Source organism: Erythranthe guttata, chromosome 11 (genome assembly GCF_056151865.1).
Source record: "Erythranthe guttata isolate IM_541 chromosome 11, IM_541, whole genome shotgun sequence".
Classification (NCBI taxonomy): domain Eukaryota; kingdom Viridiplantae; phylum Streptophyta; class Magnoliopsida; order Lamiales; family Phrymaceae; genus Erythranthe; species Erythranthe guttata.
Window position 1 is genome coordinate 11,411,223 of NC_142543.1, and position 18,242 is coordinate 11,429,464.

General features: G+C 32.5%; 1 protein-coding gene across 3 annotated transcripts; it reads right to left on the reverse strand.

The window, feature by feature from the left end:
* Positions 1 to 337: 337 nt before the first annotated feature.
* Positions 338 to 4,149, reverse strand: LOC105962806 (F-box/LRR-repeat protein At5g63520). Of its 3 annotated transcripts, none has more exons than XM_012987137.2 (9): positions 3,876 to 4,149; positions 3,215 to 3,418; positions 2,906 to 3,013; positions 2,729 to 2,821; positions 1,974 to 2,075; positions 1,626 to 1,733; positions 1,198 to 1,237; positions 903 to 1,049; positions 338 to 820 (listed from the first exon to the last, which is right to left on the reverse strand). In XM_012987137.2, exons 2-9 carry the CDS (start codon positions 3,410 to 3,412, stop codon positions 561 to 563), a joined length of 1,056 nt encoding a protein of 351 aa, XP_012842591.1. In that variant the 5' UTR covers positions 3,413 to 3,418; positions 3,876 to 4,149; the 3' UTR covers positions 338 to 560. The 3 variants fall into 3 exon arrangements, with proteins under 3 accessions (XP_012842591.1, XP_088681711.1, XP_012842623.1); XM_088825585.1 differs by lacking the exon at positions 3,876 to 4,149 and adding an exon at positions 3,594 to 3,684; XM_012987169.2 differs by lacking the exon at positions 2,906 to 3,013 and having other exon boundaries at positions 3,876 to 4,036.
* Positions 4,150 to 18,242: the final 14,093 nt, after the last annotated feature.

The window sequence follows — 18,242 nt, forward strand, 5'->3', positions numbered from 1 at the left end:
TTTTTTTTAACCTCTTTCAGTCTTATTTTCAAGTTTTTCCAATAACTTGCAAAGATCGTCTAAGATTTTTTTTGGATTGATTTCAATGGAGGAAAATCTTGTTTATCGCTTATTTTTATAATTTTTTTTACTCATTACAGTTATATAGTAACGGGGCCCGATATAAACCCGAAACCCGAAAAAATACATGAGCCGAGCTTGGGCTTATACTAATGAGGCCCGATGTTATGTGAGCGTTAGCCTATAGTAACGAGGCCATATGGTACGTGAGATTAAGCCGACCAAAGCTCGGCTCGCATGGCCCGATTCCGAGCCCTATGTACAACACAAAAAGAAATTGTAATAAAAGCTATTCAATATTTTCCTGTTATTGCACAGTATAAGTCCATAGCTACGGTCAAATCCGTTTCTCAAATCTCCAAATTTACACAGAATATAAGTCCATTGCTACGGTCATATCCGTTTCTCAAATCTCCAAATTTACACAGAATATTAGTCCATAGCTACCGTCATTACGTATATAACCACCAAATGTACAGAGTATAACTATCACTATATTCCTATTTTAATGGACTGAAGATGAGAAGATAAACGCAACTGCAATAATGCAATATGCCATTGCCTACTTCCTTCGAACAGTAGATTCCACCGAAACCAACCTCTGGGAAAGAAGTTAAAAAGGTGGAATTGTCACTCGATTGCGCACGATACTTTGAGCAGAATACAAATCCGCCGAAAACAACGCAGCTGCTCTTTTTCATCGTACCAACTGGTGACGTGGCAGTTGATACCATAACCCTAAATTGTGTCTGACCAAAATCTGTACACAAGTACAAATACAAAACACTATTAATCTTGGAAACGGAAAAGGATTGAGACAGTTTCGAAAATTTTGCTCATACCTAATGGTTGGCTCGTATCCTTAGTCAATACTAAGGCTATTGCAACTGGAGTATATGGGGAGTTTTTCGGCCAGTTATAACTCCCACACATTAGTTCTCGACTACTTCCATCTCCCACAACGACAGTATCCTCAGGAAAAGCACATCCTAAGTAAAAATAACAAAAAAAAAACAAGTTAAAATACATCTCGATTTATATAAAAACAGAAAAAAAAATATTTTTTTTTGTTACTCCTTTGTTGGACTTCATTCCACATGTTTCCAAAAGAACAATGTCTAGACATAGTTTACTTACCGATTTTTTGAAGAACAGGTTCGATGTCCCTTCTCCCGTCCTACCACACCAATCAGTTCAAATATACGAAGCGACAAGAACAAATAAACCGACGGAAATATGTAACTAGTATCTAAAAACCTTAGAAATAACCAAAAATGGCAGCTCCTAAATACATGCATCACAAATGCCAATGGTCAATGCACAGTTAAGAGTGCCTACTTTTATTTTGGGACAATAACGGACGAAATACGAACTTTCTGCAAACTTTTAACCCAACCACATAATAACAAGAGAGTAGTTTTTGCTAAACCGATACAGGAAGAGAGATTCCAAAACTAGGAAAAAGTTCAAGGAATTCGACTCAGAAGTCGAAGAAGACAGAAGCCCCAAAACAATTGTTCGGAATACTAAAAGAAAAGAAAAAATGACAAGATTATGTAACTCACAGCAAACAATATGATTCCAGCAGGTGATGTACAATCTGAATCAGCGAGTGTTGCTTCTCTGATATCCGTAACAAATTGATCAAGAAGAAGGCTTTGATCTCCCTGAAACTGCCATGCCAATGCCAAAGGGTCAGTATTTCAATAATAGAGAAAAAAATTATTCAACTATCAATTGATCAATAGCATAAAACGAAATTACTTTCTCATCTCTACAATATACAACACAAAAAAGTTTGTAATAACAGCAAATGGGCAGTTTATCCACTACATTCCATTCAGACATTGAAATGAAATCCATTTGCCACAAAAACCTATTTTGCCCTAGAAAGCAATGTAATTTACGTTTACCTTTCGTCGAAGTAAAGGAATTACACGGGCCTTCAGTCCCGGCAAGCGCCCAACTGTTAACATAATGCCCCCAGACACTTCCTTGAGTGCTTGCCATTGTACCTAGACCAATAACTCAGACGTATCACATAGTATTCACAAACTCGGAAAAAACGCATTTACCGTCTAATTAAATATCAAGCTGGTTAATTAAATATCTTAATGAGGTCATATTTCACCACTAGAACACGGAACAAGTAGCGAATCTAAGAAAAAGACTAACAACAGCATAAGTATGTACTCGCTGATTATTACTCGTCCCAAGAAGATACGAAATAAGTCTTTTGGTAATGTAGAAAATGATATTCTTTTCTTAGTTAATGTTTCTGACACTACTAGCATAAGCTATTAGTTTAAGAACAAATACAAAATGAAATAAAATGTCGTTGAGAAGCAAATCCCAAAGAACAAAATAAATATAAGCTCTACTGATTATAAACAGTATTTTTCTTTATTTTGCTTTCACTAAATGTTCAACATTTCTTCATCAGTGGTTATAGGAATGATTTACGACATTATAGGAAGTATACTTCCTTTCAAGTAGTAAAAACAACTGAGATTTTTCACCGTACTAGATCAAGGAACAAGTACAGACTCATACAAGAAAACGACATTTGATTATTTCATTTACTAACATAAGATATTGAACAAGTACAGAATCATAAAAGAAAACGACATTTGATTATGATAGTTCATTTACTAACATAAGAAATTACCTCGTTAAAATCATTTGTCAGAGCATCCCTGCCAATGAGTCCCTCAACCACATTGAGAATTATAGGGATATCGGAACCCAATTTATCTTGTATCTGCACAGAATAATCATCCAATCATAGAAAGTAATACACAACCTAACATCCATATATATGTGTAAGGAAAACAAGAAACCATACTAGTCGAAGAACATCTTTCAAATTAAAACAGGGACAAACAGAGACCAGTACAAACTGAGGGGAGATCGGTTTCGACAAAATCTTGTCGACAACTTCATCCACAGCTCCCTACCAATATAAAATGACATTATAATTTTGCTGCATACAGCCAAGAAACAAAGACCTAAACCTTAAAACCCTAACAACCAACAAAATCACAATTTCAAAGAAAATTAATAAATTAGGTGTTAATATTGTAAGTTGCAGATGCAAGATAGAAACAAAAATCCAAGAGCAACAGAACAACGAAATAGGGAAAATTAGAATTACCTCAAGGATGGGATTAAAAGACACGGCAGAGGAGAATCTAGGATACGAAAGAATGCATGTGCATACTTTCTTCCAGCGCCTGCTAACATCGGCCGCCGACATGAAGGATTTGAACGGCAAGCGCTCCATGATATTCTCCAAAATATCATCTCCTAAATCATTTATAGTAGTTCTGGATCGCTCGTAGGATTTTGCCATGTTTCTCTGCTTCAAACAAATACAATCTCTTTTCAAATCGCAAAATTGACGAAAACCTTATCCCTAAATTTAGAGAGGGAAGAACACAATAAGAGGGAACTGGTTTACGCTTTGAAAATTGACGGATGCAGACTAACAGATAACTGATTTACGCTCAGAAATTTGAATTTTGTTAACCCACCTTCTCAATCTCTTTTCAAATCGCAAAATTAACGAAAACCTAATCCCTAAATTCAGAGACGGAAGAACACAGTAACAGGGAACTGGTTTACACTTTGAAAATTGACGGATGCAGACTAACAGAACTGATTTACGCTCAGAAATTTGAATTTTGTTAACCCACCTCCTCAATCTCTTTTCAAATCGCAAAATTGACGAAAACCTAATCCCTAAACTCAGAGAGGGAAGAACACAATAACAGGGAAATGGTTTACGCTCTGAAAATTGACGGATGCAGACTTACAGATAACTGATTCACGCTCTGAAATTTGAATTTTGCTAACCCAGCCTCTCAATCTCTTTTCAAATCGCAAAATTGACGAAAACCTAATCCCTAAACTCAGAGAGGGAAGAACACAATAACAGAGAACTGGTTTACGCTCTGAAAATTGACGGATGCAGAATAACAGATAACTGATTCACGCTCTGAAATTTGAATTTTGTTAACTCAGCTTCACAGCTGTCGTTGGCTCAATCTAAATTAATCACAGGTTTAAGTTTTTAGTTCTTAGGTAAATAATGAAAAAACCCCTGAACTTAGGCTAAATAATGAAAACACCCCCACCTATTTGTAATTACCAAAAACCCCCTCTGATTAATTGTTGATCAAGTTTTTTTAACAAAAAATATTAATAATCTATTATACCTTTTGTTAAATAGGTGAGAAATAAAATAAAATATTGGAAATTGTGTAAATTCTATTCCTTGGAATAAAAATAAAAAATCCGTGAAAAGTCACACTGTAAGAGGTTGGTGTAAGACGGGAACAAACCTCAGAGGTTTTTTGTTAATTACGAATAGGTGGGGTGATTTTCATTATTTAGCCTAAGTTTGGGTGGGTTTCGTAATTTACTCTAGTTCTTATACCTCTTTTGGTTGTCAAAATAAGATTAGTCTAGGTGTGGAAATCGGACGGAATTGATCGGAAATGACTTTTCCGGAAAATTTCATTTTTTTCGGAAGTAAAAAATGGGTTCCAATTTTTGTTCCAAAAATATCGGAATGCAAAAAAAATTCATTCCAATTTCAGAATGCCTCGTAACCGGCGGAATTTTGGAAATTTCAGAAATTACATTAGTTTATAATTTATTGTTCCAAATTCGGATACAGTGGAAATTTTCACAATATTCTTCCATCTTCTTTGAATTTTTGCATGAAATTGTAACAAAAATCAAAAGATAGTTCGACAAAATGCAATAAACAAAAACACATGTAGGAACAACAAATTGAAACATATACTTTCTTATAAAGAAAAATGCAACATAAAGTTTTTGATACCAATTAATACTTTTCTAAGGTTTTAATTTACTTGACCCTTCTATTTATATTTTTATATAAAATATAACATAAGTTATATTATAGGATTACAAAATGTATCATAAAATTATATACAATATTTTGAAAAACCATAGAAATAAACCAAAATCGGATCGAAAATCGGAATTTCCGGTAATTTTATATAACATTTCAATTCCGATCCAAAAAAAATCGGAAAATTTGGAAATCGGAACTTCGAATTTGGAATGAAAAATATGGTTCCAAAATTGGATATTTTCGGATCGGAAATTCTATTACTATTTAGACCCCTATATGAGTCAAATGACTCAAATTAAAGCATATTTGGTTAAGTTTATAAGCTCTTAAAAACATCTTATAAGATGTTTAAAAACTTATAACTTGTCAAAAGGTGTTTGGTAATTTTTTTTAAGAAAAATCTTAATTTTTAAAGGGTAAATGGCAAATACGCCCATGACAAGGGCACTTAATCAAAAGAGGGACATCCAACTTTTTTGTCTTTCAAATAAATCCAGCTCATTCAAACTTATTTGAAAATAACGAAAATCATTTTATATATACCAAAATTACCCCCGATTCATTGAAACCCAATTCAACTCCAATTTCATGATTTACACCCCAATTTAGCCCAATTTCATCAATTAACCAATTTTAACCCTAATTTCAATTTTGACCCCAATTTTGACCCGCCACCACCGGAGACCGCTGGTGGCCGCCGTTGACCGGCGTTGACTTTTTTTTTTCCTGAAATTTTTTTCCGGCCGGTCAACTGCCGTTAACCGCCGGGTCTCCGGCGTTGACTTTTTTTTTTTTTTTACATAATAATTTTGTTTTTTCTTAAAAAAAATATTTTAATTAATATTACTATCTTGGCTGCTAAATTACTATATCCGGCAGTTATTTAACTGTCGGAAACAGTAATTTAACTGTTAATTGACTTTTTTTTTTCTTCAAAAATATTTTAATTAATATTACTATCTTGGCTGCTAAATTACTATATCCAGCAGTTATTAAACTGTCGGAGACAGTAATTTAACTGTTAATTGACTTTTTTATTCTTAAAAAGAATATTTTTAAGTAATATTACTGTATTCGTTGTTAAATTACTGTTTCCAGCAGTTATTTAACTGTCGGAGACAGTAAGTTAACTGTTAATTGACCTTTTTTTTCTTAAAATAATTATTTTAATTAATATTACTGCCTTGGATGCTAAATTACTGTCTCCAACAGTAATTGAACTGTCTTAGACAATAATATTAATAATATTACTGTTCGGGAAAATAATATTCATAATATTAATGTCACAAACAGTAATATTACTGTCTGAGACAGTAATTTAGTAGCCAAGACAGTAATAATAATTAAAATATTTTTTTTCGAAGAAAAAAAAAATTTAAAAAAAAAGTCAACGCCGGCGACCGGCGGTCAACGGTGGTTGACCGCCCGGAAAAAAATTTCATGAAAAAAAAAGTTTTCAAAAAAAAAAATAATAAGTCAACGCCGGAATCTGGCCAGAAAAAAAACATTTCAGAAAAAAATTTATTTTCTGAAAAAAAAAAAATTGGGGTTAATGTGATATATTTGTTTAAATCCGGGGTCAATGTGTAATATTAAGGAAGTTAGAGCATAATGGGTGGAATTGATAGGAATTCTATTATGGAGGGTATTTTAGACTAAAGACATGGGGATGAGTTTAACTGATAGACTGTTTTTTTTTTTTGGACCAAAAGGCATTTAAGTCGGGATAATTACAATTTTGGTCCCTCATGTTTGGTCCGATTTCACTTTTGGTCCCTGCCGTTAAATTTCCGTTAGCAACTAACGGAAAACACTATTTTGGGGTGAAAATTGAAATTTTAAATTTTTTTTGGGCTGAAAAATAATTATAAATTGAAAAAAGATTACTTATAATTAAATTTTTAATAATATTAAGTATAATGAAATTTTATTAATTACTTTTTTTATTATTAAAAAAATAATCACAAGTAGTATAATTAAAACTATATTAAGTATAATTCACAAGCATTTATTTAATTAATTTCTTTTTTATTATTAAAAACAAAAGAATCGATAGGGTCGCTTCGGAGTTTTTACTACCAACGAGGCCCCAAAACGTTTTATCATAGTGGAAAAATAAAATCTTTTTGGCAAAAAAAAAAATTATCATTATAAATTTAATTATAAGTTGTATAATTATAATAATATTAAGTATAATAAAAAATAATTTGTTTAGTTAGTTAATTTTTTTGTTATTAGTTTTTTTTTATCATAAGTAGTATAATTAAAAATAATATTAAGTATGATTAAAAATAATTTGTTTAGTTAATTTTTTTATTATTAAAAATTTAATTATAAATAGTATAATTATAATAATATTAAGTATAATAAAAAATAATTTGTTTGGTTAATTTCTTTTTTTTTTTATTATTATTAAAATTTATAAGTAGTCTATTTTTAATTTGTAATTATTTTTCAGCCCCAAAAAAATTTAAAATTTCAATTTTCACCCCAAAATAGTGTTTTCCGTTAGTTGCTAACGGAAATTTAACGGCAGGGACCAAAAGTGTTTAAAATTGAGACTTGGAGGTGAACTTTGTTCACTTTGAAACAAGGGGGACCAAAAGTGAAATCGGGCCAAACATGAGGGACCAAAAGTGTAATTATCCCCATTTAAGTCCCATGTGATGGGTCATTTTGCCACTAGCCCATTTTTTAAAAACTAGCAACTTTTTTTTTTAGCGCATATTACAAATAAGCTCATCAATGGGTACTTATTAATAAAGAGATCCAGACAAAAATCTCCTTTACCAATAAGTCCACACATGCTCCAGATTTTTGTAAAGGAGTAAAATAACCCCTCATACTTTAATATGCTCCTATTTCATCCTTAACTTAATTTAACTTCAATTTGACCCCAAATTTCACAAATTATTATATTTTGACCCAAAACTTTTTTTCCCCGCCGGATTCCGGCGTTGACTTTTCAACTTTTTTTTTTCTTCCGTTTAAACAGCAATATTGTTGTGATTGCTATATTAATCTCTAGCACATTAATATTAACACAACAAAACTCATTATTATTGTGTAATAAAAGTAATATTACTATGTTGACCGTTCAACAAATGTAAACATAATTAAAAAAAACAAAAGAATTAATATTACTGTGAGTGACAGTAATATTACTATAACAACAGTAATATTACCGTCAACCACATTAATATTACAATAATAGACAGTAATATTGTTACGTTACTCCGTGAATAACTCAAACAAACAAAAAATCCAAACAAAATAACAATATTGATGTGGTTGACATCAATATTACTATAACAACAGTAATATTACCGTCAACCACAGTAATATTATTGTGTTTACAGTAATATTACAATAATAGACAGTAATATTATTACGTTACTCCGTGAATAACTCAAACAAAACAAAAACAAAAAAAAATAATAATATTGATGTTGTTGACAGTAATATTATTGTGTTTACAGTTATTTTACTGTCAACGACAATAATATAATTACGTTGACTTGTCAACAAATCAAACAAAATAAAAAAAATAATAAAAAATAAAAAATAATAATATTACATTAATTTACTTTCATTGGCAGCACAATTACATAAATGTAATGTCAACGGCAATACAACTACGTTAATTAACTATCATTGACAGTATAATTGCGTTAATTTACTGTCAGTGACAGCACAATTACGGTCAACGTTTAGCGGCGGACGTGGAAAAACAAAACAAACCAAACAAAAAAAAACCTTAAAAAAACACTAAAAAAAGTTAACGCCGTAGACCGCCGGAAACCGGCGAAAAAATCCGGAAGAAAAGAAAAGTAAAAAAAGCAAAAAACAAAAAAAAAAAAGTCAACGCCGGAAACCGGCGAAAAAATCCGCAAGAAAGAAATTTTTTTTTGAAAAGTCAACGCCGAAATCCGGCGCCAAAATATTTTTTTTTGAAAAAAAAAAGTTTTGGGTCAAAATTGAGTAATTTGTGAAATTTGGGGTCAAATTGAGATTAAATTAAGTTAAGGATGAAATTGGAGCATATTAAATTATGCTCCAAAAAAAAGTCAAAATTGATTTTTTGTGGTCAAAATTGAGGGTAATATTGGGATATACATGAATGTTTCCTCTGGTTATAATAAATATTAAAGGGATGAGCTTATTGGTGAAAGAAATATGTCCCCTAAACCTAGAATAATAAACATGTTTGGTTGGGGACCTTTGCATAAAAACCCCTTTTTTTTAACTAGTAACTTGACCAGTGCGATGCACGGAATTGAACAAAAAATAAAGCAAAATAAAAAGCAATTTATTTAGGAGTCCATTAAATACTTTCAAAGAATGTTCAAAAAAAAACATAGCAATTTTTTTTTAATTGTTTTTTGGCTAAAAAAGTTTTTATTCCATTAAATACTTATGAAAGTATAAGGGGGCCTCGTTAAAAATCTTGTGGGCCCTCACAAGGAAAAGAGTACCCTTACACACGAACAGTAATAAAAAATGGGACAATCAAAGTCATTTACAAACTATTACAAAAAGGCTTGAAAATAGGGCTGGTGTTTGCAAAAGCTTATTTAAAAGCATAAGTTAGTGATTGTGAATTAAGTTAATATTAAGTGTTCAATTCTAAAAGTTGGGGGTGTTTGCAAAAAATCTGAAAAATCAATTTAAATAGAAAAAGCAGGTACATGAGTGCTTTTAAAATTATAGCTTAACCAGCTTATTTTAAGAGAAGTAAAAGCAAATTTTGGTTTTGCAAACACCTAGAAACAGATTATATGAGAGAAAAAACTCATAATCTATTTTTAAAAGCTTTTGCAAACACTACCTAAGCCTAAAAAGATTAAATCTCGAAAATTGTTGTAAGGCCCCCGGCGGGGTGAAAGTGCAAATACACAGAAGTGCCGCTCCCAAACAGCTGTCTCTTTGCACCAATTCCACGCATTACATAATAGTCCCTAGTCGGGGTGAAAGTGTAAATACACAGAAGTGCCGCTCCCAATCAGCTGCCTCTTTGCACCAATTCCGAAAATTGCACAAAAGTCCCTAGGCGGGGGCATTTTACATTTATGCAAAAACCAAAACTATGAAAACCAACAGTAGCTCCTAGGCGGGGGCATTTATGCATTCAACATTTCCAACTAGTGCATTTAATTTTTTTGTTTTCTTTCAATAAGTTTATTTCTTTACAAAAATGAAATATATTTTTTTTTTTCTGAATTTCTTCTTCCTCAAAGTTTACTGTTTCGAATATGACTATAATCGACTATAGTCATATTCTTGCTTCATACTACTGTTTTTCACATTTTGAACCTTTAAATTGTATATTTTCGATTAAATAGTGTAATATAGTCATATCTATCAAATTATATAAAAAAAGACGAGTATTATATATGAAAAAATCCATCAACATCATTGTACATTAAAAAGAAAACCTACACATCTTATATATGACTATACACGACTATATATGACCACTGATGACTACAACTACAAATTAAACACGGCCACGGGGCGGGTCGGGTCCGGGCCCGGGTCCGAATTTTAGGTGACCCGAAACCGACCCGTGGGGAGGCGGGTCCGGGTCCGGGCCACGGGGCGGGTCCAAACCGGTTTTCAATTTTTTACTTTTTTTTTAATTACAAGAAAAAAAGAAAAAAAACTTAAATTGAAACTTGAAAAAACTTGAGATTAACTTTAAATTGAAAATTACAAAAAAAAAAAAAGAATTGAATTTATACACTAAACAATTTTAGAAAAACAAAAATAAAACGATTAAGAACTTGAGACATAAACTAAATAAAATGAAAGTTGTGAAGATTGGATTAGGAGTATTTATAAGTGAATACATTAATAGAGAAATTTTTCAAAATTTTAAAATTCAGAAAAATAATTCAATCTTTCTTTCAAATTAGGGGTCATTACAAATAAGCTAGCAGAGTAATATTAGCACAACAAAACTCATTATTATTGTGTAATAGAGTAATATTACTATGTTGATCGTTCAACAAATATAAACATAGTAAAAAGCCAAAAGAATTAATATTACTGTGAGTGACAATAATATTACTGTAACAACAGTAATATTACCGTCAACGACAATAATATTACAATAATAGACAGTAATATTTATTACGTTACTCCGTGAATAACTCAAACAAAATAAAAAACCCAAAAAAATAATAATATTTATGTTGTTGACAATAATATATTGTGTTTACAGTTATTTTACTGTCAACGACAGTAATTTAATTACGTTGACTTGTCAACAAATCTGACAAAAAAAAAAGAACAAAAAATAAAAAATAATAATATGACGTTAGTCAACGGCAGGACAATTACATTAATGTATTACATAAATGTATTGTCAACGACAGTACAACTACCTTAATTAACTATCATTGACAGTATAATTACGTTAATTTACTGTCATTGACAGCACAATTGCGGTCAACGTTTAGCGGCGTATGTAAAAAAAATAAAAAAATAATAAAAAAAAAAAAATTAAAAAAACACTAAAAAAAGTCAACGTCGGAATCCGGCGGCGGGAAAAAAACAGACCAGAAAAAACAAAAAAAAAAAACAAAAAAGAAAAGTCAACGCCGGAAACCGGCGAAAAAATCCGGAAGAAAAAAAAATTAATCGAAAAGTCAATGGCAGAATCCGGCGACAAAAAAAAATAAAAAAAAAAAAATCAAAATTGGATTTTTGTGGACGAAATTGATTAAATTGGGGTTACAATTAAGAATTGTGTATAAAGGATTGGGGGTAATATTGTCATATATATGAATGTTTCATTTATTTATAATAAATATTAAAGGGGTGGGCTTATTGGTGAAAGAGATATAACCCCTAAACCTAGAATAATAAAGATGTTTGGTTGGGGACATATGCACAAAAACCCCTAGTTTTTATTTGACCGATTGTAATCAAAGACTCTTCATTTACTTATTTTGTAAAACTTTTAATACTTTTGTTTCCTAAATTATAGAATATTTACCTTTTCCATTAAGCCATAGAAAACCGAATTTGAAATTCCAAATGAATTTCACTTTATTGACCAAACAAAACCTTAAGTGAATTTAAAAGAATTCACATACTAGTTCAATCGCTCAAAATAATTGAAAATTTAAATTCCCCAAAATCCTTATAAAAACTTAAATCAAGTCTTCTTTCTTTAAAAAAATGACCTTTGTCCCGAAACCAAAGAAAATCTCAAAACTTGAAGGACTGAATCAGAATTTATGATACTTAATTTTAGGGTGAAAACATATCACAATTTTGAGAAAAACTTTTAAACTAGGGACTGAAATGTACTTTTCGGAAGTATTAGGGGGCCCTAATCAGATTTTCCTTAATTACAAATTGACCCCATCCAAAATCAGGAATAACCAAAATATGGGGTCAAATTGAAATTTACAGAAACCACTGGTGGTTTAATTTTCCAAAAGGTTCATTAAACCCAATTGGCTTCTTCTTCACAGACCCACCGTCATCACCTTTACCAAATCCACCGTGGGCCGCCGCATCCTATAGCTCTCATCTGACGAATTGTGTCGTCAAACATCACGAATGACGAAGCCACACGAGTCTTCCTTATTCGTCGTCGAAGATGAAATGTATGAAATTGAGATATGGTGGTGGAAACCTTAAGGCGGCGGAAACTTTAATGGCTAAACAACCCAACGATAATAGGTGGGGGGAACCCTGATGGCGGCGCGGATAAGAAACCATAAGCTCGCGCCGCCGCTATCTTACGGACGGCCGCCGGCAAAACCAAGTCATTGTGTGGTTTGAACATAATTAAAATACAAAACCAAGTAATATTTCAACACAATTAAAATAGAAAACCGAGTAATTTTTCAACATAATAAAACTGCAAAACTCAAGTGCCATCATCCTAATACAGAACCAATGAAAATGGAAAATAACATAGTTCGTAAACCATAGTCATAATATTACATAACCATCCTACTGTCTACCCCTCGATCCCCTACCCTTAGTCATCGGCCCCCCACGACCCCTCCCGGGTACGAGATGGAGATACTGAGCATGGGGCATCATCAACCAATCAACTGTGGTTGGATTGCCATAAATCGTTTTGCCGTATCAGGCCCAGTCTGTCCTTACACGATCGGAAATATGAGACGAACTATATCGTTGGCAAATTTGGTACTATGAAACGAAATCGTCTGGACTCTACAAAATTGCCGCAACACACGGTCTGGCATGTACGGCTCCACTATCTCCACGAATTGTCATATTGGGGAGCCAACAATGTCGTAAGTGGTAAGCCCGGTTGCCTCCAACCTGCTAATCATCGTGTCATCCTGCAGACTGAGATAGGTCTCTAGTGATTTATTTCTGGACTCGACCCGTCCAGTTGTTAGAGTAGGTGACCGAAGAGCCAACTAATTGTTGTGTTTTCTCACGCTACTCGTAAATAATCTATTTCGTATTAATGATAAAAAACCCCTTTGCATTCTATATCTTCGTCCCTTGCATAAGCATAGATGTAGTCCTTGCAGTTACTTAATTACTGTAAATACATCTAGTAGAATCGTGAGATTATTTATTTAAGTATAGTAACTGTTAAACATAGTTCCTAGTCAACGGGTTATGCCACTAATGAGGATATCGGCATTTCCCATTCGAGACTAGCACTTAGTGTATGTGTACTGCGTCTCATCAGTCAACGGTGTTGTAACATCGGCATACATAAGTGGGTGCTCATAAGTTGATGAGTTCACTGAACTCCCTCAATCTAGAGATCTCTAAGTGGTTCCCAATAATCGAGTAGAGGTTTCTATGATATAGTTGTACACCATTAATCCTTAAGACCTAGACATCACGGTGACTTCATTAGAGGGACCAGCTGTATCGTGACATGTCCCTGAGTTCCATTGAGGACCACTCCAAGGGCCAGTGTTTGTGCAGTCCAAAATCTAGTGGGAGGTATGTGCATTGTAGTAGGGGATTCGATCGCTTGATAAGTCATGGATATCCTGTGTGTTCTTGCGATTAATAATCCATGAAGTCTGTGGCCACAACTGAAAGTGTCATGATTAGAGAAATATGTTTCTCTAAGTCAAACAAAAATGAATTATATAATCAAGAACGTCCACATAGGTATTGAACTCATAAAGAGGTCTCGACGAACCAATGCCTCTAGTTCAATCGGGATATAGTATCGAAGGGATCGTACTGTACATTAACTATATCACACGGTTCTTGTAGGCACTTCATTTGTATCTAGGGAATCATGACGCGTAGTTTCTAGACGCCAATCTTGATTCGTTGGGTAGTTAAAGTTGAAATAGATTCATCTTAATTATAACTCTAGGGACTAGTTTAAACCACAATGTGTTGTGGGCCCACGGCTAGCTTACACCTGAACCATCGAGGGTCACACTGCTCGTGTACTTGAGATCCTTAATGCAACGAGCAAAGATTAATTAGTTAATCTTAGTGTAATTGGAAGTCAATGTAATTGAGTCCAACATTCGTAATTGTTAATTACGGATGAGAATAAGTAGAGGAAAAGAATCCAACAGAAATTTAGTAAACTTTCTATTTTGGGAAGTTTTCCAATTTGGCAAGTCCTAAATTAGGTTTCCATTTTCGGAAATTGGTAAATTGCAAAGTGGTACTCGTATCGACGAGAATTTGTGGTCGTTGTCAAAATATAATTGTTATATCTTTACGAGCATTCGTTTGTTAGAAACGAGCCGAGAAAGAGAGTGGACTTAAGCTGTTGGGTCTAGCCCAACTTAAGGCCTGTTAGGGTTTTCACAAGGAGCATATAAATAAGATTTATATGTCTTGTGAAAGACACACAAAAATGACTAAAAACAAGCTTGAAACCCTAGCCTCTCTCCCTCCATCGGCCGTCCACTTTGCAGCCGAAACCCTACCTCCGCCACCAGCCGCTGCGCCGCCGCCAGTCGCCGCCGCATCGGCATCTTCCTTTCCCCTTTGTTCTTCTTCGTTGTACTTATGGATCTACAATCTGCCAAAATGTACTGTGCATCGAGTCAATAACCATTTACATATTAAAGTCGGAGCAGACCTGTAATTTCGGATCAGAAAAGAGGTTGGATTAGTTGGAGTGGGAAGAGCAGATAGCCATTTTCTTGTTTCTTCGTTCGATTCACGCTTCAAGAGTAAAGTATAATTTTCCCTAATTAATATATATATATTAATTAATTTATATTAATTGAGATTAATGTATGTTAATTGATTATTGAATCACATGAATCTATATGTTCGATTATGTGTTTATGTGAATCATTCGTTGAGCATGTTTATTATTTGATTTAATTTTGCGAGCATGCTATGATGATTTAATTTATGTTATTTAAATTAATTATAAATGCGAGCATGTTTGTCGGTAATTGGAAGCGAAAAGGTACGCAATTAATTGTTATTTAATGTGCACGTGTTTATTTATATAAACTAGTTTATATAAATAAAATATATTTTTTTGTTTTTCGCTGCGTACACGTGCCTGACCCCCAACACCAGTAGCACGACGTTTCTAAATTGAATTGCATATATCAGATAGCGAAAATACATATTGTAAAAATATACAAAACACGTATTAAAAACAAACTTACATATTGGATATATCACTATTTGCGACTTGGACCAACGCATAAATTCCAAAATTTTCGGCCCTCCCTCGCACGAACCCTCCAAATATGGCGAATCATCCAAAAATGAAAAATTTACGCCATGACCACCTCTACGTGCCGGCTCACCATCATCAACCATCTCCTCATCATCACCGCCGCCATCAACCTCATTAGCCACCATCCCATCGTCAACATCCACTACAACAAAAAACCTCTATCGAGACACAGATAAGTGTCCCAAAATACTACATATCGGGACACTTGCAGTTTTGGGGATACTTATTGCAAATGTCGCGTGTATTGGTGTCGCATAAAGTTTTCAGGAAAAAAAGAAAAAAATATTAAAAAAAATTGAGCTCGTGTGCTTGTAGGCGAACTGGGTCAAACGAGCTCGCGTGGTTTTACGCGAACTCAGTCCCCTGTTTGCTTAGAAACACACGAGCTCAATTTTTAATTTTTTTTTCCAATCAAATACTACGCATTTATTCAATTTAAAAAAAAAACATTCATGTACTCGCATGGTTCTACATGATTAACTCCACTGCGCTCGCGTAGAATCACACGAGATCTACCGGACGCGTTACTTTTAATTTTTTTTCCATAGTCGTAATCTACGAAACGAAACAATCATAAAATTGTAGAAATTACCTCCAATCTGTTGTTGTCTCGGTCGAGATCTGAGGAAGAATTTTAAAAGCTTGAAAGAGTTTGGGAGAGTTTTACTTTTGATATTGGAATAATGGTAAAAAAAGTGCTTGCGCAAACCATTAAAGTTTGCTACCCATCAAAATTATGGCTAGGGATGGTAACGGGTCGGTTATGGGGCAGGTTTATCTAAACCCAAGAACCGACCCGCAAAAATAATATAAAACCCAAACCGTTTTAAATTAGCCCGGACCCGCCCCAACCATACCCACATTAAAAGGTTCTGACCCGCCAGACCCACTAGACCCGTTAAGTTAGAAAAGAAAAATTAACTTCCATAATCTTTTGCTTGTATATTTTAATAAAAAATCTCAAAATTAAAATACAATATTTTAAAAAACTTGTACAAGTGATATAAAGTGAATAATATAATTATATAATTAATTATATTTAACTTTTACAATAAAAAAAGTTTAAAGGGCAAAACGGCAAGCGTTGGTCGACAAGTTAGATATTACTTACGAGAAACAAGATTCAAAAAAAATAAACGGTGAAAATTTGGCAAATGAGAATAGACACAATAAAAGTTGAAAGTTTGATGAATGAAATCCTAAATTAATTTGTATATATATAGATTAATTATTAAATAATATATATTTATAAGAAGTTTGATGAATGAAATCCTAAATTAATTTGTATATATATAGATTAACTATTAAATATAATATATTTATACGAGTCGTTTCTAATAAGACCCATATAATTTAGGGCATATTACAAATAAGCCCATCAGTGGGAACTTATTCATAAAGAGATTCAGACAATATTCTCCTTTACCAATAAGTCCACACATGGTCCAGATTTATGTAAAGGACTAAAATAACCCCTCTTACTTTTATATGCTCCAATTTCATCCTTAACTTAATTTAACTTCAATTTGACCCCAAATTTCACAAATTATTCAATTTTGACCCAAAACTTTTTTTTTTTCACAAATTTTTTTTTTTCAAAAACTTTTTTTTTCCGCCGGATTCCGGCGTTGACCGGCGGTCAACGCCGGTCTCCGGCATTGACTTTTTTTTTTTTTTTTTTTTTTTTTTTTTTTTTTCTTCCGGATTTTTTTTTCCGGATTCCGGCGTTGACTTTTAATTTTTTTTTTGTTTTTTTTTTTTTTTTTTCTTCCGGATTTTTTTTTTCCGGATTCCGGCGTTGACTTTTAATTTTTTTTTTTTTTTTTTTTTTTTTTTTTGTTTTTTTCTTCCGGATTTTTTTTCCGGATTCCGGCGTTGACCGGCGGTAAACACCGGTCTCCGGCGTTGACTTTTTTTTATTTTTTTTATTTTATTTTTTTTTAATTTTTTTTCTGTAACTTTTTTTTCCGTTTAAACAACAATATTGCTTTGAATGACAGTAATATTAACTATATTACTGTTAAACACAGTAAAAATAACTAAACTATAGTTTAACACAGTGATATTGCTATATTAATCTCTAGCACATTAATATTAACACAACAAAATTCATTATTATTGTATAATAAAGTAATATTACTATGTTGTCCGTTCAACAAATGTAAACAAAATAAAAAAAACCAAAAGAATTAATATTACTGTGAGTGACAGTAATATTACTATAGCAACAGTAATATTACTATAGCAACAGTAATATTACAATAGTAGACAGTAATATTATTACGTTACTCCGTGAATAACTCAAACAAACAAAATATCCAAACAAAAGAATAATATTGATGTGGTTGACAGGAATATTACTATAACAAACAGTAATATTACCGTCAACCACAGTAATATTATTGTGTTTACAGTAATATTACAATAATAGACAGTAATATTAATACAAACACCACAAAAAAATAATAATATTGATGTTGTTGACAGTAATATTATTGTGTTTACAGTTATTTTACTGTCAACGACAGTAATATAATTACGTTGACTTGTCAACAAATCAAAAAAAAATAAAAAAAAATAATAATAAATAAAAAAATATAATATTGC

Bases quoted from the DNA above. Each gene is read 5' to 3' on its own strand.
- LOC105962806 (XM_012987137.2), bottom strand. From the start codon at position 3,412: ATGGCAAAATCCTACGAGCGATCCAGAACTACTATAAATGATTTAGGA. The intron at 2,822-2,905 runs GTATGGTTTCTT...TATTCTGTGCAG, and splicing joins TGAAAGATGTTCTTCGACTA to ATACAAGATAAATTGGGTTC. The intron at 1,050-1,197 runs GTAAGTAAACTA...ATTTTTACTTAG, and splicing joins ACCTGTTCTTCAAAAAATCG to GATGTGCTTTTCCTGAGGAT.